We start from the raw sequence: 24,657 nt of genomic DNA, 5'->3' as shown, positions 1-24,657 counted from the left end.
AGACTGATCAGCTGACCTGAAAGCATCCTGCCCTCCATACTCCAGTGAATGGAAAGCAGAAACACACCACCAGCACGCCTGCAAAGGACATGCGACTCCATCTCCCGCTCACTGATGAACAGAACATGTGCTCACAGATGTAACACTTATCTAGCCAGAAAAGCCTCAACAAGGACCCAAAGCCAAAGGTTGTCACTGCAGGGGAGGATGGCAGGATGGCAAGGGTGACGGCTGTGCTGCATGAGATTCCACGCATCTGCAGGAGGCTGATCCTAACACCAAAGTCTAGGGAGCCAAAAGGACAGGGAAAGGTTTCCTCGTTCTCCCAACAGCCAGACCATGGAGCTACGGCCCTGCAGAGCCAAATGCTCTGAGAGGAGGAGGAGATCCACCATGCCACTGCACAGCAGCGCAGGATCCAGATCTCCTAATGCAATTTAATTTTTAAGTGCTCAGAGTCATTAGCGGAGCCACATATTTCTATCAGGTAAATTTCATTTGCATATGCAAATTATATCTAAATACATGGCACCATTAATATGATCACTAATTACATAATAATAGTCACCAATCTCCACACAGATCAAACTTACAGTTTTGTAGCTATTAAGGAAATTGTGCTTTGTAATTAAGATAATCCTCATTTCCAGATGCTAATTAACTATATAATAATTAGCTTCTTTTGCTAATGCAAATTAAGTATTTTCATCCTTATTGGTAAAAGAGTTGCTTATCACTTAAAAAAAAAAAAGAGAGAACCTAGAAATAATCCCTCCTCCCCCTTAAAGGTGAAAAGGTAACTCCATTTTTATCAGTCTCATTTGCAAATGCAAATTAGCCCCTATTAATCAAGTCACAGATAAATGCATCCACTCTGTAGTGTAGACACCTGCCTGGCACATCCCTCCTCTCTTGGAGGACCAGGACCAAAACCAAGACGAGGACCAGGACCATGCATGCTGCTGCTCTATCATCAGTGCATGGCTCAAGGCTCCTGGCAAGGTCTGGAGCAGTGTCTACCAGCATCCTCCAGCATAGCGGAGCACCCAAAAGCAGCCACGTGTTTGTTCCACAGGGCTCCCTGAGGTGCTGGGAGCAGCGGTGGGTGCTAGCGCAGGTTGGAGGTGAGTACTGAGCCCAACACCAGCGCCAGCCTGGCTGCCTTGGCACGGCTTGGCAGCGGCTGCAGCACATCCATCAGCTGCGAAACCAATCCGCCTGCTCCGCACCACCATTTGTCATTAATTATGCTAATCAGCAAACCATTACTCTCTGATGACACCACAGCACTTATTAGCTAGTTATGGCTTTTCAAAAGCACAGCTTATTGTGTATGTAAGTGCCGCGCATACATTAGCCTACAGGGAAGAAATGTCCAATTATGAAAAGAAGAAATTTGCCATTATCTCCTTCTAACAAACCAATTTACTAATTATAAAAGTCTCTGAACTCAGAAGGATTTTTTAAGAAGAGCTGAGTGATGAAACCAGAGAATTTTGTTTGCAATAACTTTCCGAGTTGGAACTAAAGTGACAATAGGGGAATGAACAGTTTTTATTATCATAATTATAATTCTTGCATCTTAACTTTAGATGATCAAAAAGCAGAATTTATCTAAAGCGTGGCTTCATTTGGCTCTTTCCTTAAAGTATGTTTATTTCAGTAGATACACAACCAAATCTGTGTAGCGCTGCAGATATTTACACAGGCCTGGCCTGTTCTCAACCTGCAGTTCTTTACTACACACACAGTTATACGAGCAACAACAACCCCTGCTACACCCTTGAACGCCCATGAGACGATGTATCAACGAGCAGGTCCAAATGACATCACTGAGGCCGAGGTATTACATGTTCTGGGAACATGAAGCAGCGGAGCTGGGACACAGCCCAATGCTGATGGAACTAAATGGGTTGGAGAAGGCGTCTGAAGACGCGGTTGAAAAACGGTCTTGTTGGAGCATCCAATTCATTTACAATTCCTAAGTTGTTTTGCTCACTGCGAGAGGAATACCACTAGTTTTAGAAGCTTAATATGTGTTAAGAGCTCATTAATATCATCAGAGTAAATGGGCCTATTAAAACATCTTTAAGCAATATCTGAACATAAATCTCCCTAAACTATATTTAATGACTGTACTTAAGATACATTATATGCAAGTCTTAATGAGACATTAGATAGCATTTTGAAGATTAAAATTAGAGAATCCATATAAAGTCTGTCCACTTAATGTAGCCTTAAGCTACACTGATGAAAAGCATTACTACCAAATTATTACTTCATTAGAACAAACATTTTCTAATCATTTCTGATTTATGCCATTAGTTGTCTCCATATATATTATTCGTATATACATAAGAGTATACACAAAACAATTTCCTAGTTCCACAGGAGATGGGAGAAATTTCGAGCTTTCTAATGACTGAGTTAATTACTTGTCTTTTTTCTATTGAGTTAAAAATAAGCACTCTTTATAAAAGTCCATTTACTGTATCCCCCCATTTCTAATTGAATTGGATTATAAATTCCATTAACCAAAAGGTCATTCTTTAAACATTTGCTCGTTTGCGTTTCAAAGAAGCCCATGACATGGCACAGCACAGCACACAACACCAAAATCACGGCCTAACACTACTCCTGGACAAACCCATGGCAAGACCAAGGGCAGCATTGAGAACCCCTACCCATGGCATAGCCCACAGGATGGGGACCTGCCACTGGGACCCACCATGGCACAACCAGGACAGCAAGGCAGCAGGATGCCTCCTCCAACCACTGAGTCACCGCCAAAATGAATCGCAATAAACTCATTAGCAAGAGGGCTTTATGTGTGGTTTATTTGGTATAAACAGCTTTTCATTAGATAAATGAAGCCCAACAACCTTTATAAATGTTTTCAATTATGAAATTACGCCATTGAGATATCCGGATGACGATAATCAGGGAAAACACCAGTGACACCTCTTGATTGGAGTCGGAGCGTGCTGCCTGGATGACTGCTCCTCCCAATAAAACACAGCCTACCCCACATCAGTCATTAAAAAAAATCCTTCCTTATTAGATGAAATCTGTAGCAACAAGACTATTTTCATTTGTTCTGCCCAAGTCTTCTATCCAAAAGAGAGAACATCTCATTGTAACAATTTTGCATTTTTAACTGTGCAAATTAAGCATTCTTCATAAATAACAGCCTGGTTTTCTGCACTAGAACTCCTTTTTATTAGCAGCACAGTAACGAACAATGAGCAATGTGTTCTATTATTCTTTGTCAAATCACAGAATGCTACATTAGAATAACTCTGCTGGTCAATGTAATATAGTAGATTAAATTCAACTTCTGTGCAAAAACCACTGTAAAACAGCATGATAAGAAGGCTATAAAAAATTTAATTTTACTCCAAACTCCATCAGAAAAAAAAAAATGGTGTGAAAAGTAATTTTGCATAATCAGTACACGCCATCTGGAACAATTAACCGATTTCTATAGAACTATGAGGATCAGTCATATCTGCTTATTAAAGATCAGAAATTATACAAGTAATAAATCCTTGAAAAACTAAGCGTACTCCCGCCTGTCAATGCTATTTTAACTTCAAATACTGAAGAACGCCTGATAAGGCTGAAAAGAAGAGATTAATATATGCAAATTACATCCAGCATTTAAAATCCCCAACAACTGTCTCCGGTTTTCTGTCCCTTATTGCTGCCTTTATGTTTTATTCATACACCAACTCACCTGTCACTTCATAAGCTATAATATTATGGGGGTATTATTAAACAGCATAAAGCCGTGCTTTAATTGGAAAGCTTCATTGCATTTTCCAATTATTTGGAGTAAATTAAAAGCAGATGCACATAGTTTAATAAGGAGTCTAATATCAGTTCCGGGAAATCAAAATTCATTGTCATTACTATGCCGTGATAGTTTTGCAAACTGTACTCAATTTCAGAGGTTTTGAAAAGAAAATCTGTCTATGCAATCTGTTAATTGTCATTCGGTTAATAACTGTTTAAATATCCAAACCACAGAGCAGCTTCCTATTCAAAAAAAGAATTAAACTATGGCACTCAGAAAAGCAAAACAAATACAGCACAGCCCGCCTCAGAGGTTGTGCTCCACACGCAGCAGTGCGAGTCCCACCAGCACATCCTCATCCAGCAGCCCTCCTCCAACAACTGCTGCTGGGCACGCGGAGTGAGGGCAGAGCCGCACCCTGCCCCGACCTGGCTCCACATCATCGGCAGGGTACCCTCCAGCATCACCCTCCCTCTCCATACATCCTTGCTCCAGCGTCAGGCAGCGTTCCGATGCACCCAGCTCAGAGCTGCTGGTGTCAATGCCTTCACCACCGCCCATGCCACGGGTACACCTGCTCATACATAATTCAAGGCTTCGGGGTAGCAGGATAATCCTCTCAACAGAGATCAACAAGCAGCCTCCTCGGAACGAGACGTGTGATCTAGGAAAAAGCCTGTATGTGTGGTACATTACGGCAAGGCTGCCCATGCCGGACCGCGGCTTTGTACCAGTACGCAAAGAGTGAGATGATGAAGATAAAGAATGCCACTTCAGACGACACCAGGTTAATCAGAAAATCACATGCCTGAGAAATTACACAGGGGGGAGAACTCATGGCTTCATCTTTCACCATTGGGACCGAGCACAGCACTGATAACGTGGGGCCACACACCGCAGTGAGCACGCAAAGAACCTGTGTACCACGGATGAGCTAGTTTAACAAGAAATACACCTTTCTGAATCTCATTAAATATAGTATTAAGTAACACTTGAATTTTCCTTTCTGAAATACGCAGCTGCAGCATTTTACTTGAGACTTTAGTCTCCCTGAACTGCTGGATATTAACAGAGCCTTTTATATTTCAAAGATTATCTGGGTCTCTCAGTCCAAAGACTGGAAATTGCAATAGGTAAAGAACAAGCTGACTTTAATCTCAGCCTCAGTAAAGAGGTTTCAATGCAGAATAAAGCTGGTGTCACAACTTGTCTGGTTTTGGACCATCCTGATTAAAATTCAGTGTCATAAAACATAAATTTAGTTCCGCTTCTATTCTTAAGCAAAGAACACACACGTGGGAATCGGGATCGACAGTAAAATGGAGCACAGGGCCTCCCCCTCTAGAGAGCAGGGTGTACTGAAACACTTCAACATACACTTGAATACAAGAGGGTATCACAAAACCACCAGAAACTATGCTGGAAGATGAAGATAAAAGCAATTCTTGTGCACTGATCCACAAAATAGCATCTTCCTTTTTTTCAGAATTACCTGTTTTAATAAAGCAGGCACACTGTGCCAAGTGAACCATTTAATTACCTGCAAAAATGATGAAGCAAAACAACAGTTTGCAAAAATAAATGACTAACCCCTGATTAAAACGTCTGTCCTCATTACAGCCAGACAAAAGATACAGTATCTTTTAAAAGAAAACGTACATTGGAGAGAAGTAAGTGGCAGCTGTGGCATAGATAACCTGACATTTTGCACAAGAAAGAAGTTGACGTGCGGGCAATGAAATGTAACGAAATCTTTAATTTTTCTTTAATTTCTTAATCTAGAAAGTCCTCTGAAAGAAACTTTTGTCATTGAAAAAGAAAAAAAATGGATTTTTAAAACAATGATTAAAAAGAAAAGGACTAAAATAAAAAGGCGGGGCGGAATATATGCAACGAGGCATTCCCAAATCGATTGCTGCCAGCACCCACCCCAGCGAGCCCAGCTACTGCAGGGCTCAAGCCAGGCTCCAGAGCCAAACTCAGCCACACTGAGTAAATCGACTGAGCTCCAAAAAGGAAAGAGGGATCTGGAAGCAAACTGCTGCCATAAGAGCAGCGTGTGAAATAAATGCTTCCAACAAAGCTACCCAGACAAATTACAGCTCCCCCCTGCCAAGCTCTGCATTATCCAATACAGAAAAGCAACTTGGTTTCCTCTTCAGGAATCCACTGCTTTGATGTTTTTCCAGATCATTAACATCAGTTTCCACTCTCTGCTGCCTCCAGAGATCTGGATCATAAACCTGTGTGGAATGAACATCAAACCTCCCTGCGTTTCCTAGAGGAGCATCCCCTCCTCCCAGTGCTGTGTGGTGGATGGACCCTGGCTCACCTTGCCTTCATCACTGGACTGAGCCCCCAGCCCTGCAGGGACCTGGCCCAGTGTCTCCTGCCACTGCAGAACAGCTGCCTGCCAGGGAATCCTGCCTGGGTGACCTGGCAGAGCCACCTCTACCTGGAAACTACCCTTGCAAACATTCCCTTCTACAACCACAGCCTGACTGTCCTGCTTCACAATGGCAACTGCTTTGGCTTGCCTGCCCCACGTCACTACCTGCCATCCATCAGACCACAGAATGGTTTGGATCTGAAGGGACCTTAAAGCTCATCCTGTTCCAGCCCCTGCCACGGGCAGGGACCCCTTCCACTAGAGCAGCTTGCTCCAAGCCCCTGTATCCAGCCTGGCCTTGAACACTGCCAGGGATGGGGCAGCCACAGCTTCTCTGGGCACCCTGTGCCAGCGCCTCAGCACCCTCACAGGGAAGAGCTTCTGCCTAAGAGCTCATCTCAGTCTCCCCTCTGGCAGGTTAAAGCCATTCCTCCTTGTCCTGTCCCTACACACCCTTGCAGAAAGGCCCTCTCCAGCTTTCACGTAGCCTCTTTAGGTACTGGGAACTGCTATAAGGTCTCTCTTCTCCAGGCTGAATAAGCCCAACAGATACCACAACAAACTGCTACTGTCCTGCTACCCAATCAGACCACAAAGTGTGTTTTCTGGAAAGTGTCTTAACAAGCTAAATAAATGAAATATTCATCTATAAAACATAAGAATAAACAAACATTTTAGTAAATAGTTACATTTAAGGTAAATTTAAGGTAACATTGGTGCATGATTCCAACATAAACAAATTAGACATGGGGAGAAAGCAACACCTGCAAAAGCTGCCCACGAAAGCATCCTCATTTACGGTAAATGTGCCAGCCAACACCAAGCTGGCAGCTGGCTGTGCTTCTCTTCCTTGGTGCTCAGCCCAGTTTCTCTGGGAAAAACACTTCACACAAGTAACTGTTTTGATAATGTGGTTAAAGACAATCACAAACCAGTATAAAATAGTACTTTTAAGATAAGAAATACATGCAAACGCACTGCTGCATCAAATAACTGCTTTGAAAGCCTGCCACTCCTAAATGAATGGCAACTACTACAGCCTTGTTCACAAACAGGAACGTTGCTTTATTGGTAGATAAAGCACGTGGCTTGTTTCTGGATGTGACATCTAAGCTCCTACCCAAAGGACACGGCCTTTTTTCTTTGAAAGAGAATGAAAACCTTTGCCTTCAGTTCAGTATCAGCAAAATCACAGCCATAGTCACAGACAGTCTGAATATAAAGAAAGGATTCAGTTAACTTTTATATAGTACAAATAATATATGTTTCCAGATACTGGTTTATTTCTATGGATTAACATGACTTCAGGTACTGAACTTACGGATGACATATCAGCATCAACATCAACTATTTCTTCCTTTAACTATTCCTTGCACAAATGTTTTAATCATTTTGGGTCGCCAGCTGGCAAGTATTATTTGAAAATGCTATCAAATAACGTCCATCAAAGCATGTTCTACTGTTGTTCTGTTGCTTTTTCAGCACAATTTCCATATTTAAGTGTTCAAAAAATGAAACTCAGTCCCACCCAAGGGTAACTCTGATCATCTTGTTATCTCCCAGTTTCTGCTAGAACAAAAATCCTCAGAGATAGGTTTAAATGACTGAAGTTTAGTCTGGCTCTATGATGACAGCTGCAGCAGTATCTGGAAGTTCATACACTTGTTTCATGCAGAGAATTGGTACAAAGAGGCTTTAACTACTTTGTGCACACACCCTGATGGGGTTGTGCAGTACTACCTGACAGACTCTATGCAATGTGATTTCTGTCTTGACAGTTTGACAACAGGTCAAGACAAGGTATGAGTATTGACTGTCCTATATTTAAATGACATAAATTTGTATGCGACAACCAAACAGGTCTACCTGCAATATGATGCTGAAGTTGGCTACAGTAAAATTTCAGGGGGTAAAAAAACCCAAGCAAGACAACCTTGCTCAGCATCGTGCAGAGTCACACACTAGAGTCAGCAATGGCTTTGCCCACCTGACTTCAGCCACCAAAGCCCACAGCTTGGACCAGCCTGAGTGTCCCCAGAAACCACAGCCGAAACTGTCAGTATCTCATTTTTAAACGAGCTCATAACACCGCATCCTGCCATGCGCTCTGCAGGGTGGTTTAAGCCTTTTTTCCATCCCTAACTCTTTCCCTGAGACGAGCAGGTTGAGCACGTCTCAAACTGGCAGCCTGAAGGGAATCTGGAAGTGCAATCAAAGGTTAGAGCTGGTGCTGGTGTGGGCTGTGCCTCCTGCTGAGGAGGTCCTGCTCGGCCCCAGGCAGAAGACAGATCTCCCCTGTAATCAGAATCTGGAGGGGGCTTTTGATGGAAGATTTTGTAATTCAAAAGGTTTATGTTTCAGTGGCACTTCCATGGCAGAAAACTTATGGAAGGTAGGATCCCCAAGAGGCATCAGCATACTGGTCTGAAACACACTGTTTATTAACTTCAGAGAGAGCTACAGTGGTGTTAGAGCCCATCCAATTAGTGAGGCCTGCAGGAATACCTGCACTCCTAAATCTCTTGGTTTCTGAAAGGGTTAAAGCTTATTATTAGCATATAATTTACAGGTCCCTTCTCCCAGGAAAGAAATAATGCACAGTAAATGCCACATTCATTTTAATAATACATGTTACAGTCTGTGCCCAACATCTGCACAAAGGTAAAGCAGACAGATTTTTTTGACATGTCCCACTCTGCCATCCAAACACAGGCTTTTTGTTTCTTAAGTGACGGAAGGTTTAATCAAGAAAGCAGGCAATTCATCAATCGAAACAAGGCTGCTCACACCGCCCTGACAGCACACACATGGTTTTATACAGAAGAAACCTGGCCACCTGTCAGCAGCACCTTTTACATCAGGATATACAAATACACCGAGTGATCAATCCTCCAGCTCTTCCCATTCATTTCTTCGTTTTCTTATTATATTTTTCTTTATGCTAGATGTTGCCCTCATTCTCTGCAGGGATAGATGGGAGACAAGGCAAGCTATGGCTGTTTATACACTATCATAAAAATTTATATACCCTTAGAGTGACTTATTTCCCTTCCATTTGAGTACCATTATTATAAATAATTTTTCACTTCATTCAGGATTTTTCCCTGTACGTTATTATCTGTGGCTGCCTGAGAGGGCTCCCTCTCTCTCTCACCGTCCTTGTGGCTCTGATAAGCCAAAGCAATATGCAGCCAGAAGATGCTTAAGTCTGAAATGAAGGCAGTATGCAGTCACAACAACATCTTAATTAAGCTGAAGGCCATGAAGAAAGACTATGCTGTGAAATACTGAGCAGTGTCTGTCGACAGGTCTGTCTGGAGCAAGGCATTCTTCTTCCAGCAGCTGCCCGTTCGAACATGCATATTAAACCTGTCAGCTCCTCAGCACCATGCTCCCAGCAGCACCTAGAGACCTTCTGCAGATCAACTTAGAAGTAATTCTGCCTTTTGATCTTGGGCCCATGGCAGAGGGTAGGACCAGGGTGTCTGCCAGGCCAGGAGGATGATGCTGGCAGTGCTGCAACAGCATGTGGCAGGTTCCCACTGCAAGGTCTGGGCAATGCTTTCCTAAATGCACCCTGTCAAATTGCTATTCATTATTTCACTGTGCCAAGAGGAGTCTCCCTAACTTTCTGGTCACCCCAATGTCTCATTGCCAAGACTGGAAATGACAAAAGGCTGGTTAAAAATTGTAATTACTACTTTCAGGATCATTTTTTCTCAACTCTAGCACGGTGATAAAGTGCATTACATGTCCCAAGGAGTAACAGGACAGCCCCAGTGGGGATACGGCAATTTCTGCCAAAATGCATTTTGAGATATAGAGTAAACTCAACAGCCAGTATCTATTTCACCTTCATAAACAGGCTGAACCCAAGCTGGAAGTGTTGCTTTCACTGACTAGTGAGAAAATCTTTGGTGGCCCTATCCTGCTTCACAGCCCGCCCTCCCTAAACAGCCCATCCCATCTCTACCACAAGAAATCAGACTGCAAAACTGGAAGATAGGAGACAGTTCATCACAGCTTTTGTTTCCCTGCACCAGGAAGCCTTTCATTTTGCTAAGAGCCAAGAGAGGGAGCCCGCAGGCCTGTCCAGCACGAGGCGGGACCAGAGAGGAGTCCTGTGCGCATCGCAGCCCTGTGTCACCTCCCCTGCTCACCTTCCACATGTCCCCGTCGTCCCCATGGGCCCTGCAGCATGCTGCGGCTGGGACCCCACCGTGGCAAACCGCATCCCGGCAGAGCAATTAGGGACGCCAGTGGAAGCACGTTAATCAATTCCCCGTTGCCATGGCACTGCAGCAAGGCGCTCGCACTGCGGCACAGATAAAACGGACCGGCTGCAAACTACACCCCACCTAACAGGAAACTTCGGAATGGTTTCCACAGCGCGCCTGGAGGCTCATCTACCTCCGCAATGTTGAAGCGCACAAAGGGGATTGTCACAGCACCTCATCACAGCTGCTGAGAAGGCAGCAGCGGTCAGGAGTTATGCGCGAAGATCCCTGCCAACGCACAGGATGTTTCATATGACAAGGCCCTTTCTTCAGAAAACGGTTCACAGCTGTAATAGCCATTATGGCTCATGTATGCACAACAACTTGTGTAACGTGTCTGGAGGAGAATGTGCAGCTGAGGCGGAAAAAGAGAGAGTTATATACTTTGACCATGAACATGGAGGACGAATGCCATGCCTGGTTTTGCAGGCTTGAGTTGTGCTGTGCCTATAATTATCTGGTAAAGTATTCAGGTTCTTTGCAAACTAGGTCATCGTCCCAGGCGGCACTGCAAGCAGAGACAGCCCATGGGAACGTCCTATAGCAGGGTCACTCTCAGTAACACTCCTGCAGAGCTGCGCCTCACTGTTGGATGCTTTCTGTCCTCCACGCAGGACTGTCTCATGCGAACACAAGAAAATGCCTTCTCTTACATTTCTAAATCTATTAGAGCAGAGGAGTAACAAGAAAAACGAGTACTGACAAGAATTATGCAATTGTTATATTCCATCTATTTAGGAACCCGAAGCTGCAGTTTCAGTCAGAGATTACCTTTTAAATAACCCTTTGATTATGGTACATGAATTAATGCCATGTTCCCATGTTAGAAGTGTCACTCACTATTAATAGCAAGAACCTGTGAATGGCACATTTTTGCCATCTTCTCTTCCCTGATTATGCGCCAGCACTACCTATTTATTGTACAGCCCACTGAATCCACTGCTGCTTTTCCTGGGTTTCCAAACTGTCCTGAAAATCTCCTTCAGCCAGATGAAGGGACTGCACTTTCATGAGGTTTTCACAGTCAGGTTTAAAGCCAGTATTCTTCTCCTCTTGCAAAAAGGACCTAACAAAGGGAAAACTGTGGCTAAGTGTGATTCTACCCTGCCTAGCACACTATTTGTTCAGGTGTAATATTACTCCAAAAAAAGAATTCATCCCAGTGCTGCTCAGATGAGACCCAGCCTCTGAGCTGGCCCCATAGGAGAGGAGGCAGGTGAAACGTGCTGCTGCACCACCGCTGCACCTAATGCTTGTCTTCAGCTTACAGAACCGTAAGTCCTTTTGCTGTGGGTTATGAATAGCTTCCAGACCACACAGTACTCTGCACATCCAGCAGTGACAGACTCCACGAGGTACAACCTCTGTAAAGCATCCCTGTCTCTCATTCCCAAAAGCACTTCTTCCTGGGCCTTGGGAATCAGGTTACCTCCCTTTTTAGCTTACTCCTCCTTCAAGAAAGCCAGCACCAAGAGGCAGGACTGCTCACAGAAGCCTCAGCTCCAAACTGAACCCACTGCATAGTCCTGAAGCACAGTAACAAGTTACCTGCAAGGGTAAAAGAATGGGCTTGTTCCTCACCACTCTATTTAAACACAAGTTTTCCCTGCAGACTAGTACTAGTTAAAAATAAAAACAGGCAGTTATTTTCCACATTGACATCTGGAAACTATCACTAGCTCTAGCACTTGTGTACTAGCCTGGAATGGTGAACAGAGAGAAAGTTGCAGCTAGAGACCAAGTGTGCATCTGCAAGCACATGCTTCTTAAAAATAACACAGACATCCATCCAAATCTGAACATCTATGTTCAAATTTGCCCTAATACCAGGGAAACAAAACTATGCAGTGCAATGATCAGAATATAGAAATTGGAGAAAGATCTCATCTGTTTTTAATGTGTATGTTGAGTGTAGCAGAGCAGACTGTGTAGGAAACTCATCCTTGTTAGGAAGTACAAAGCTTCCTGTGAAATGGGCAGAGACGCGGTCTCTTGTGACTCACCTGTGATGACCATGACCAGCATGAGGAGCAAAGTTTGTATCAGTGTTGCTTTCCACCAGAGCTCTCACTGAGCACCTCCATAGGCAGCAGCATCCCTGCCTAAGGCTGTGATGTCCCCAGTGGTCAGTAATGTCTGCTGCCAGTAACATGTGTTTGAGCACATTCTGGGGTCCCTCTGCCCTCAATGCTTAAACAGCACTGACAAAAGCTGGGTGTAAGTTTCGTGGGTACCACACACCCGACTGTTTGTACAAGCAGGGCTGCTGTACTGGGTTCCACTCCTGGTTCCACAGAGGAGGAGAGAAAGCACTGCGTGCGCAGCTTACCTGATATGGCGTACAAATTCGAGTGCTGGTGCTCCAAGTCCAGGCGAGTGCTGTGACTTTTCCCTCGAAAGCTGGCAGGGAGCGTCAGCGAGATATGCCTGAGGAAGAGAGATGGGAAATGGACAGGATGTTATCATAGAGCAGAGAATGCTGCTGCTGTCAGCTCACTCTTCCCTGATGATTCCAGTCAGGTTAAACAACAAACATCACCCTTAACACTGCTTCCAAAACCTGGAGTGGGCACTAAATGCCAGGGGGAGACTGAGATGGCGATATACCCATTATAACCAAGTGTCGTTGAGCTGCTTTACCTCCTCCTCAGTCCAGCTGTGAGCAAGACTGAATAAACCCCACCACAAGCCTGCTTTGCCTCACCAAACACCGGACTCAGCTGACTAACTGAAGCACTACGGAGGCAGCCATCCACTCTCCAGCAGGACATGGCAGCTCCTTGTGAGCCGGCACCCAGGGACAGATTGCATGGCCTCCCCTCTGCAAACACAAGTCTCAAAAGAAGATACAGAGAGTACCGGAAAACCCTGCAGGACTCAACTGAGTCCCCTTCAAGGCAGAAAGCACTAACAGCAAGTGCCAAAAACTTCTGAGTGCATTTGTAAATAGGATCTTTGAAACTCTCTTGATGACCAAGGCCTGCTCTAGACCTACCCAATGCTAGATGCAGGCTCCCATGCTCCCCAAGGCAGGGGGTGACGAGCTGAGCTCCCCTACAGCAGCCCCAGAGGAAAGGGAAGCCAAACTTCACTCATCACCTCCCCGGCTGCAGCAGAGTTCTGCCCAGCATTCCTGCAGCAGGGAGATATTTTTACATCTTCCATTAAACTTTCCTATAAATAGGAAAAAAATGGAGCCCATGGAAGTGAAGCTGAAACTGTTTTCAGTGGCTCAGGGCTTATTAAGGGGAAAATCCAGCACCCAGCAAGCCTGAACAGACTAGAATATAAGGTGGGTGACTTTCCCCCCATGTGGGGTGGGAGGGCAGAGGCAATGCCCTGCTCTCATCAGGCACGTGGGAGCTCTGGGGCTTGGTACAGCAGCAGTGAGGTTGCTCAATGCAGCAGACGCAGTTCTCCCTCTGCCATCACACTGTTCTCCCTGTACAGCCAGTGTGGCTGCCCAGCCAACAATGGAGATGTGAGAAGTCTGCCATGAGAGCAGACTTTTTGCTAGTCAATAGTTGCTGATAGCCCACAGATTTCTATGTTTTGATGAGAGATTTGGGCTTTTCCCATTTAATTCAAAAATGTACTTTTCTAGTGCTGATCCCAGTGAATTTTTATACATTATCATTAATCTTCTGGGCCACATCGCCATACGTAATGAAGATGCTCCCTCTTCCTAAAGGGACAGCAGATTCCATTTCACATGAGGAGAGCTATGGGACATGGCAAGGCCCTTAGCATCATTCTCCTGCCAGGAAAACAAGGTGGCCTTAGCATCATTCTCCTGCCAGGAAAACAAGGTGGCCTTTGTGTTCTCTCAAACAAACCGTATCTGAGAAACAGGGCCCTGCATATCCTCCATCAAATCCACCTTCTTAGCTAGCAGGTTTTATCTATCGAGCAAATCATCTGGAAATTATCTGCCTTTAAAAACCGGGACACATTTTGTGAAGAACTAAGTATTTTTAGCCCTCGATGCAACTGATGGTGAACAGCACGGATAAAATAAGAAAAAGCAAACACGAGTTTGAATTTGCCTGTGCTTCCCAAAGCTCCTTCTAACTGAAAAAAGATGGTGTGAAAATAGTTTTGAATTTGGCTAACAGTTTGCTGTTTAAAACACAATCCATATGAGACTCGTTGCGAGCAGAGGCAGGTTTGTCATGAACACACTTTAAAACAGAGGACCACTGCCTGTAGGCATTACACGCTTTTCATTTGGTTTTTAATAGCAGTATCCAAAAATACTTTCCGAGGCACCAAAACAGCTAACGGAAAGACTTTTGAATTTCTCTTGCTTGTCCAGGGGACTTTCTTCACCCCAAACAGAACAGCAGGAATTGTTTGGGAAGTAAACAAAGCAGATCCACTTTGAAAGGCACATTTCTGAGCAGAGTATTTTAGAGGTTTCCACCAGCTCCCGCTGCAGGTGAGGCTGACCCTCTTCCCTCTGGACCAGCAAAGGCTGTGAGGGAGGTGATGAGCATCCCTCCAGTCACAGGACCATTCCGCAGGGCTCATGGTGGGTGATGTGGAAGCACTGCGGAGGAGCCATCAGCTCCATGGTGCGGCAGCTTTCCCAGCTCTGAACCCTTAGCTTGCAAAAGACTTTGTGAACCTAGTCCCCAGCCAGTACCAGTGTGCCTGGCAGCTCACATGAGCACCAGGTTTCACAAGTGCCATATGCTGAAGTGGAGCACACGTTCCACGTGTGTAATTAAAATGAATCACTCACCATCTGAGGGATGCTGACCACACACTGGTGAATACGGCAGCAGAAGATGACTTACTGCTGCCTGACTCCACAGGGTATCCCGTTTGCTCTCCACTTCAGACATATCAGTATTAGGTAAATGTGAGTGGGTGCAGTAACTCTGCTCTCACTCATGCAACCTACTGCAAGCAGAACTGCCCATTCAGCTGCTGCCAACACTGGCCTGCCAGCACCAGGGTCTGCACATGGGCTTATGAGGGTGTTTGGAAACAAGGGCCCGCCATCCATGGCCACTTTCCATTTCAAGGTAGGACAAACAGGCATTTCATTGCTCCCATGGAGCTGCTCCAAGAAGAGCCAGGTCTCTCCAAGAACATTTAGCTGCAAGACCACAAGACGGAGGGCAGTGACTGCTGGAAGGAGATCAGCTCTCCCCTTCCCTTTTTAAAAAGCATGACATTGTAAAGAAAAACCAGGAAACAAAGTCTAATTTATTTTAAATTAATGCAAACTTTGGCCAGGATCGATATAACTTAAACCTACTAAGTTGATTGCATAATGCATTTTCCTTATGTGTTGTAAAAGCCAAATCATTTTGCATTGTAGAAGACAAAAAACCAGAGAGGCTGCCATTGAAAAGCAAGAAAATCCCAATTACAAAGTCCCCAAGTTCCTAAACACATATCGTGAAAGTATGTGCAGCTCTGCGGCATATGGCAAATCAATTACTAGTTTAAAATTTAAAACAAAAACATGGTAAATGTGTTGCACAAATAATCAAGAACAACGGTTTGGTTTAGATTACAGCGGCCACTAGAGTTTTGAATACAATTAATCATCATTCCAGGCAATGGGAAGCCATATTGACACTTATTCCTAATTTGAATATTTAATTAGGGTGAAGTTCTTCATCAAATTATCACAGAACTGGGAGGAAAGCCTAAAAGATTTAAACAATTACTACTTTAACCCTTCACCAACTACTCACCTGTGAGCACAAGAATCTCTTCCCTGCTCTGCAAAGCAAAGATATGCTCAGGCAATACCCAAAGATGGTATTTAAGACACTACAAATACCCTGGGAAAGGCATATGGACATTTGGCATCCTGCAGGGCTCATTCTGAGATTCCAGATTCTGACTGCCTTTGCTCCTCGATCTTTATCAGAGCAAAGCTTTCAGGCCAGATCTCCAGTGTAGCATCAAGTGTGGTTCCTACCAGGGCTCCTATGGTTTGTTTTCTGGTTGAGTTGCTTTGTTTTTAACTGAAGAGCGCACCCAGAATCATCTACCAGGTTCATGGGCCAAGGATACTGCAACACAGCCGCCTGGTCCTGCGCGGGAGGCTTCCCATCCCTGCTCTACACCAAGAGCTCATGGGATGGGGTCAGACCCCCTGCACCTCCCACCACACCATGGGCACCCTCCCTCTGCACAGCTCTGCTTCAGATCGCTCAAACATCCCTTTATGTGCTGTATTAATCCATATAAGAAAATCTCTTTTAATGAGGAGTGATACAGTTATGAACTCTCTAGAGCCATAATTAGAGCAAACTAATTGAAGTTGTGTTTTGACACACTTTCCAAATTCACGGGTACTGCATGACATATTCACAACACTACCGCTGCACAGCCATAGTGACAGCAAAATCATTAGGCTAATAACGCTTATTTGCATTCTTATCATGCCAGCAGCATGCCGTTAAACACTGCTCCAACCAGTGCTCGTTTACTCTGAAAGTTTCCACTGAAAGATATTAACAGTAATTATTAGTACTTTAGTGGAATCTCTGATGTTAAGGAATGGCAACTCACATTAACTATCCCCATGCCAATTATTTTCCTTTTGAACTGTCACAAAACATACTTTTCTTCCTCTTCACCGAATGAAAGCAGTGAAGTGGATTTGCTGCTGCAGGAAAGATGGATGGTCCAGCCCTAATGAGGCCATCATCAGGGCTTCAGCCCATGCTTTCCAATGCTGAAGTCCAACCCACACTGTTCCAGCACGGGTTAAACACAAGGAATAGCTCTCCCCAGCATACTATAATTTGCAGGCAATTTAGGATGAAACAACTGTAACAGCACAGTTCAGGACTGGGCAGATTTAATTACTCTCTTAGCTTCAGTTTTTCTTTTAGTCATTAAATCTATGAAACAAGTCTACATAGGACAGAAACTGAAGAGGCACGTGATGAGAGAGACCCTTCACATGCTAGCAAAGGCAGTTTGAGGTCTGTGCACATTATGGCCGCTTTCTGACTGGTTTTGGAGAGAAACTCGTATAAAACAGGCCCAGGAATGCCCAACAGTTCCAAACCAGTTATTAATAACTGTCTGCAGGAAGGTGATGAACTGCTTTTGAAGTTAGAGGGCAAGTACTCATAAAAAGTAACAGAGGATCGTAAGGGGAAATGCCAGATATCAAAGGATGCTTCATAATTCATATAAAAACATCAACCAAGCACAGCAAAAGAACAACGCTAAGATTTTGCTTTCCAACGGGACTGGATGAGCGTGGTAGAGAAATAAGGCAAAAACTTTAAACTGCCCCACGTTACCAAATGTATTAGAAACCATACTGCATGCTGTAGACTGGCGTTGTCCTGTTCTTTGATTACCACTGCCATGATTGCAATTTAAATGAACTCAAGAATAGTGCTGCCAAAACTGCAGTCTCATAGGCATTACCTTCAAATAAAAACAATTGTGTCTTCCATGATTATGCGAAGACCATGCCTTGTGAAACACTGAGGACAGAACAATTAAATTCCAAGCTGTGGAAAGCTGAAAATACACCTACAAGAAGTTAGTATCAGGCTGTAGCTCCAAGGAATGTCATCCAACTTGAAAGCTTTGCCTACAGAGGGAGGAAAAAGCCCATTTCTAAGAAACACACTGCTGGAGTTCCACTGACAGACATCAGAGGACCTCTCAGCAACTGCTCCCTTTACCAGAATGCATTTTTCAAACTGCAGCTTGCAGACAATGCCAGAGCAGGTATCTATAGCTCCAGCAGTGTCCAGAATCTCACCTACTGTATTTATTCAGTCCTTAACTTTTCCTGTGCTCAGGCACAGCGATGCCAGAACACCTACCTCATACCCCAAAGAACTGCAATGAAAAACAAAACTGTGAGGCAAGAATCACCTCGGGTAATGGACTTCATTCCAGACAATCTATTCTAATCGTGTAAACCAAATATTTAAATACTTTCTAAAACCTTCCTGACCCTTTCCCTAAAACAAGCAACATATGGGCTTTGCAAGCATTTCATCTCATTCCAAGCTACTAAAATATCCTGTTTCCTAAAAATCAATGAGAGCTGGTGCTGCCAGATTCTGATTTTTATAAAACAGAATGAAAAAGGGAGCGAGTGATTCTTTCCACTTTTAGATTTACCCGTTTCATTTTCCCAGCTGCAGAAAGGGAAGAGGCCTGCCCACAGCAGCCTCTGTGCATCCCCTCCTGGCACAACCATGCCTTGGAGACAGGGGAAACCGCTGCTGTGCTGTTCTGTCAAAACTAAAGCCATCACCAGCTGAACAGAACAAGCCCCAGCGATGCTAACAAGGGAGCATGATCTACTGCAGGCCAGCAACCCGAACTGTAAGGCTTAATGCAGAATGAAGCTCCTGCAGCTTCCTCTATACGGGGATTAATTTAGATCAGAGGACTTAAGTAACCAGGATAGAACAGCTGCCAAACAATAGAGAAAACCCAAGTAGTTTAATTTACACTGCTTGAAAGTCTGAGCTGCAGCCCATTAAATTGTTATAGGCAGAGGACTGCATCAAAGAACTAAGACCTCATACTGTAAGCATGAGGTGCTTATGAAGTGGTTGTCTTAGATGAGCAGCGCGGCGTCTCTGGAGGCTGCAGCGGGAAGAGCACAGCTTTCCACATCCTTCACTAGCTACTCTCCAGAGTCAGGAGTTTTCAGATAATGAAGCAGTAGGGAAAAATTGCCAAACAGCAGAAATACTCCAAAAAGATAAATTACACACGGTGCAAGCCTCCTCGGTTAGGATTTTAAATTCTGTCAAATTAATCAGCACACAAAGCCCAGGCTCACAGGTCCACCAGCAGCATCTCTCAAAGGCAAGCCCCTTGTCAGGGGGGGACCGCACCCCAGCAGACCCACAGCACCAGGGAGCAGCAGCACCACCCCTGCAGAACCTGTTAAACAAATATTCCACATAAAGACTCATTTGGGAAGAGCACGTTGTCAGCACTTTGCCAGTAATAAATAATGACAGTCCGAACACTTTACTAAAAGCAATAAACTCAAGAAGTGTTTTGGAAAATGGTGAAAGTGATTGATTTAAAGAAGGAAATATCTGAACACAACCACATGCACTTCAGGGTGAAAGCACAGATTACAAATCAACAGTGGCAGAGATCATATTAAATAGCAGACAACACAGAAGTTTTAGGGGAAAAACGCTCAATTCCCCCGCAGGGCTTATTTAACAACTCAGTGTATAGCTTCTTTGAATGAATACCTTCAGCTTCTACTTAATGACCCTACTCTATACCCTAAAGAAAACATGCCTCCAGGAGTATTACTATACCAGGAATAGGGCTCTATAAAGAAAAATGACTCCTAGGAGATTGAAGCCTCTTCACTCAGAGCACTCCCCAAATTTTTCAACGCATCCTCAAAATCAGCTAAATCCATCAGACTTCTTCTAACTACAGTTGATGTCTCTCTCGGCTGCTGCAAAGGATTCTTGTGCCTGGAAACCACTCGTATTGTTTAAACATTTTTTCCTAATCATCATTTTCTACCACTAAAACATACTGGAATGTGACCAATTTTTGCACGTCTTCATCCAGCTGAGTTGGACGCAAGCCATACGGTCAGTGCAGTTTCATAACAAATTCCTTATGGGAAACAGACTCTGGATAAATGTATGCCAGCACCTTTACCCGCTCAAACCAACCCTCATGCTCAGATTTGCACAGCGTATATGCATCACTGACATTTCACCCTTACATTTTGCTTCTTACCATACCTGCTGGAAAAAGTCTCTGGAAACACTTCCTCCTAAATTCAGGTTATTGTTTCATTCTCATTGGGTTTTTTATCCATAGCTACTGGGACATGAGCCCAGCCCTTGTGCCACCCTTAGCCTCTTGTAGGGTTCGTAATTTTAAGATAGGCATACTGTGCTGTATTTCAGGATAGAAGTGATTTGAGCACCCAAGCCAGAGAACAGGTTTTATTAGTTGTAAATCAGAAGGTAGTTTTACTTTAGAGCTCTTTTAATGAAACAGATTAGAAAATACAACTCCATCAAGAAGGAAGCATTCTGTAGAAAGGACCAGACACAGCAGAGATTCCACTGGCAATATTTTTCAGAGCACTTTCCAGTCAAGCCTGAAACATCCATCCCAAAATACTCACTATCCGATAGCATTTGGTTCTGACGAGGGACTTTAAGGCAGATCCCCATCACTCTGTTACAGCCTCCTGGCCATCAGGCTACCAGTGGTGTCTGCCTCCGGTCCGTGGCAGCTCCCTGAGTCTTGGCTTTGTTCCACACCAGAGCAGAAAACCATTCAAACCCTGGAGCCTTTTCCTCTACAGACTCTCCTTAAAAAGTTATTTTAAATGTCTTAAAGAAAAAAAATAAAGATTATTATTTTTAAATAGTATTGTTGCTACTTAAAATAACAGGGAAGGTAAAAGGCTTCCTACTTCCCTTCAATTAACCCACTGCACAGAATGAAGCTGGCTCACTGTCAGGCCAACTTCAGGTCTCCACCGCACAGGCTTGGTGCTGCTTTATTAGCTGCCACCTATTGCACATCATCAGCCTCCAGGAGAAAGCCACACACTGATCACTTTCCAGGCTTACATGACTAAGTTCAAACACCATTAATAAATCAATTTGAAAAATCAGACTTCCCTGCCTAGAAAGGAAATTCTTACATTCTTTAACATTAAGCTCCACTGGGAACAGAAAACAGGAGCAAAGCATTTCCCCTTTCTAAGGAGGAGCAGCTTAACTATTTAAAAGGTAATTGAGAGCATGAGAAGAAAATTTACACATCCTGCTCTTATTTCAGGGGTTTAAGTAGGACAATTGTTATCCGGTTATCAAAACCAGAGCAGCACTTCCCTGGTGCAACGCTCCTGCCAGATCAGGATTTCAAGGCCTGAGCACTTGGTGGCACAGACTGATTGCACGGAAAGGGATGCTGCCAGCCCTGCTCAGACCCACATATGCAAGAGGTTTGAGCTGCAGCACTTTCTGTAGCTTATTAGCCACGTGGATCAGGGAGGAACTACAAGCACAAGAAGATGTATGCTGGGTCCTCTGGTGCCTCTTCTTCTTCATGGGCACTTCTGCCAGTGCCTATGATGGCTTGTGCCTAGCTGTGCCAGGAGCACCTAGTGTGAGAAACCCAACGGAGCCACTCAGGGTCCCCAACCAGGGAACAGCATCTCCAACACTGCTGGCCTCTCCTGGCCAGGCCAGCCATTCCACCAGCTCTGCCACTTCTCCTGGTCACCAGGCTTGCTTAGAGATGCAGCATTCAGGGTCAACACTGTTTTGCTCACCCATGCACCTTTATGGTCAGTCCCGAGCATGAGTGACCCTCCTGGATGGCAGGAGGCACTGTAAGCCCCACTGAGACCTGCAGCTTGGGCTTACCCCTGCCCCAGGAGGGTCCTGCCCTCTCCCTTGTGGTTCTCAACTAGAACAGTCACAGAGACATGCCACAGGCATCCCAAGAAGGCACCTGGAGGAGTTCTGCCCTTTTGAACCTGAATACCGAGCGCCCAGCCACGCTAGCACATGATACGAATGCAAGCGGATTGCAGCAAGATCTTCCCTCTCCCTGCTAAGCCATTAACCTTTCAGATGACAGCCCTGCAAAGTAAATGACTGAACAATTCCCAGGGTCAGCACGAATCTACATTTTCAAAACCTGACATCAACAAGTAAAAGTTGTGACTGAATCCCAGTCTCCCTGCGAGGAAGATTAAACGCCTGTGACACATTATCTGCAATCAGAGTGCTCCATTTCCCAAAGTATCCGTCACAGATTGATAACATCCACGCAAAAAGTTAAGTGCAATTATGTCTGTCACTGTAAAACACACTTCAGCAGCACTGACTGACATCTTGCTTGCAGCTGACAAATTGTGAGAGGGCTGTTTGAGCAACGGTGGTGGAGACTCCTGCAGCACCTTGGGAGGGGATGTAAAACCGCACAAGCTGCGTGGGCTCATAGAGCACCATGGCTGTGATGGAGCCATCCCACAGGCAGCCACAAGGCAAAGTGGTTCAAGGTTGGCTCTGTGTGTATTCATAGAAGTGGGGGACTTGCTCCCAAAAGGCTGGAACTGGACTCAGGAAGAGAACATCACACACAAATCCTACTCTAAGAGAGCTTGAGGCATGGAGGGCTGAGCCCCAAGATGTTGCTCATATGCTTGTAACATGCATTTTTCTCCAAGTCCCCAGCCCATGCACTGGTGACAGCCAATCCACAGGCTGGTGAGTTACCCATTAATAGCACCTCTTTTGTGGGGGGGATTACCTTCCTGCTCCCCAAAGGGATGTCACCGTGCAGCACCGGTGAGTGCAAGCCTTGACCACAGAGCAGAGATTCTGAGGAAGGTTAGAGTAAACTCCCACTGATGATTCAAGTCAACAAAAGCAGTTCTTTAGCAGCAGCCTTCTAGGATGGGAAACTGCAAGTGCATTTCTCCAGGCTGCCATTACTGCCAAGAAGCTGTCGCAGAATTTGGAGAGAAAAGACAGTAAAGCAGCTTGATGCCTTGCACAATGGCATGGTTGTACTCCACAGCACAGCATGCCATCCTCACTGGAATGTGCAAGGGCTGCCGTTAGAGACCATTAAGCCAGATGCCTGCAGTAGGAAACACCAAGGAGAAGAAATGGCTGAAAAATAACATATGCAGTCCAGCATGGATATCAGACAAAGCCTCCCCTTGTGCAGTTCTGACTGTGAGCCATAACCCTGCGGCACAAGCGGTGGAAGCAGCATTGCCGATGTGCAGCAAGCTGTGGAGGTCAAACCTCTGACACATGACAAAACTCTGATGTGCTGCCATCCACCGCCATCAGTAACTTACATCATGGATCAGAGGAGGAAACACGGCTGGAGCAGAAATAAACATCTCCCACAGTAAAAAGTCCTTCCATTTAGGAAGGTTTTGCTGTGCAGAAGCTCACTGGTGTGTTTTACTGGTTTAGTTTATATCCCATGCTAGCAATTGTTCTGAAGCACCCAAGCATGCCCTCTTGATTTAAAATTATTTTATAATGCCAGACAGCAACTGAATAGCTTAAATATTTGACCAGCCTATTCAGCACTGCTCATGGATTTCCTCTTAACACTCACAGCAGCATCAGAATATCTCCCTGCTGCTCCTGTCAGGATAAATCCACATGGAATAAAACAACGAACTGTCTACTAGTATAATCTCATCTCTCTATGGTGATGTAAAAATAAGAGGTTACTTGTGACTACAATCTTCCACCAACATTAAGTGTTGAGTAACTTACCACATTGCTGATAAAGTATTAGGAAAGGCTTCCAAGTTGTATGTGTTCCCCATAATAATGAAATATTTGCAGGATACACTTTTATATACATTTCTATTTCTTAAAAAATATATTGGATAATAAATAATCAGAGTGAAAAAAAACAGACATGAAAGATGCTTTGAATGATCAGGCTGGTGGTGTAAAAGTTACCTGTAAATCACACATGGGGCATGAGAGTGGAGCTGGCTACAGACAGGTGGTTTTTACTAGGAGGCATTAATGTAACATTCAATTATTCCACTGCATACTGGCTGGTTTAACTCAGCCAAATTAGAATACATTTTATATTGACTATTTTGACATTTGCTTTATTTGGCAAGTAAAACAAAACTGATCCAATTTCCTTGCAGCCATTGTAAACCATAAACTGTACAACAAGAGGTTATAAAATATATAAGCCTTGTAAACACTTCTTTTCAGGCTGTCGCTGATGCTCTGAGCTCTAATTTTGGCCCTGTTCCCAATAGCTCTGACACTGCTCAACAGCCTTCCCTGCTCAGCCATAAAGTGACCCTTCCACACTTAGTGATTAAGGACTGCCATTGACATTCTCTTGCTATGATAATTTTTTCTCTTTATTGTGGAAATCTGCCCAGGCACGAATTTCTTGCAGACAGAAAATGAAGATCTGTGCTCTAAAAAAATCAAGACATCTTTTTCTCTGATCTCGCATGGCCTGTGCCAGCATGTAGCTTTATGTCCAGTGGAGCTTCAAAACAACATTATCAGCTCCCAGTGGGACAGCCTGAAATCTCCAAAAGACTGCTGGCTTTTCATCTCTCGGAGGCAAGACAGCATCCCTGCCTGCAGCACACCTGACAGTACAGGACAGCTAGCAGCGTGCCACAGCATGGCAGCGACTGAGTAAAACTCTCAGTGAAA

The 24,657-nt window shown here is 44.5% G+C and overlaps 1 protein-coding gene across 6 annotated transcripts in view; it reads right to left on the bottom strand.

The window, feature by feature from the left end:
* Positions 1-24,657, bottom strand: part of MVB12B (multivesicular body subunit 12B) — a 58,021-nt gene that overhangs the window by 13,930 nt on the left and 19,434 nt on the right. For 4 of the 6 annotated variants that reach the window (XM_065695319.1, XM_065695320.1, XM_065695317.1 and 1 more), the window contains one exon: positions 12,792-12,889. In XM_065695319.1, coding sequence (XP_065551391.1) covers positions 12,792-12,889 — 98 coding nt within the window. Of the gene's footprint in view, positions 1-8,703; positions 9,147-9,185; positions 12,011-12,791; positions 12,890-24,657 lie in introns of those variants that run through there. The other 2 variants (XM_065695323.1, XM_065695322.1) reach the window with 2 other exon arrangements.

This window comes from Lathamus discolor, chromosome 15 (genome assembly GCF_037157495.1).
Source record: "Lathamus discolor isolate bLatDis1 chromosome 15, bLatDis1.hap1, whole genome shotgun sequence".
Lineage (NCBI taxonomy): Eukaryota > Metazoa > Chordata > Aves > Psittaciformes > Psittacidae > Lathamus > Lathamus discolor.
Note: the sequence above shows the minus strand (reverse complement) of the source record. Positions and strands in the feature narration are given on the sequence as shown.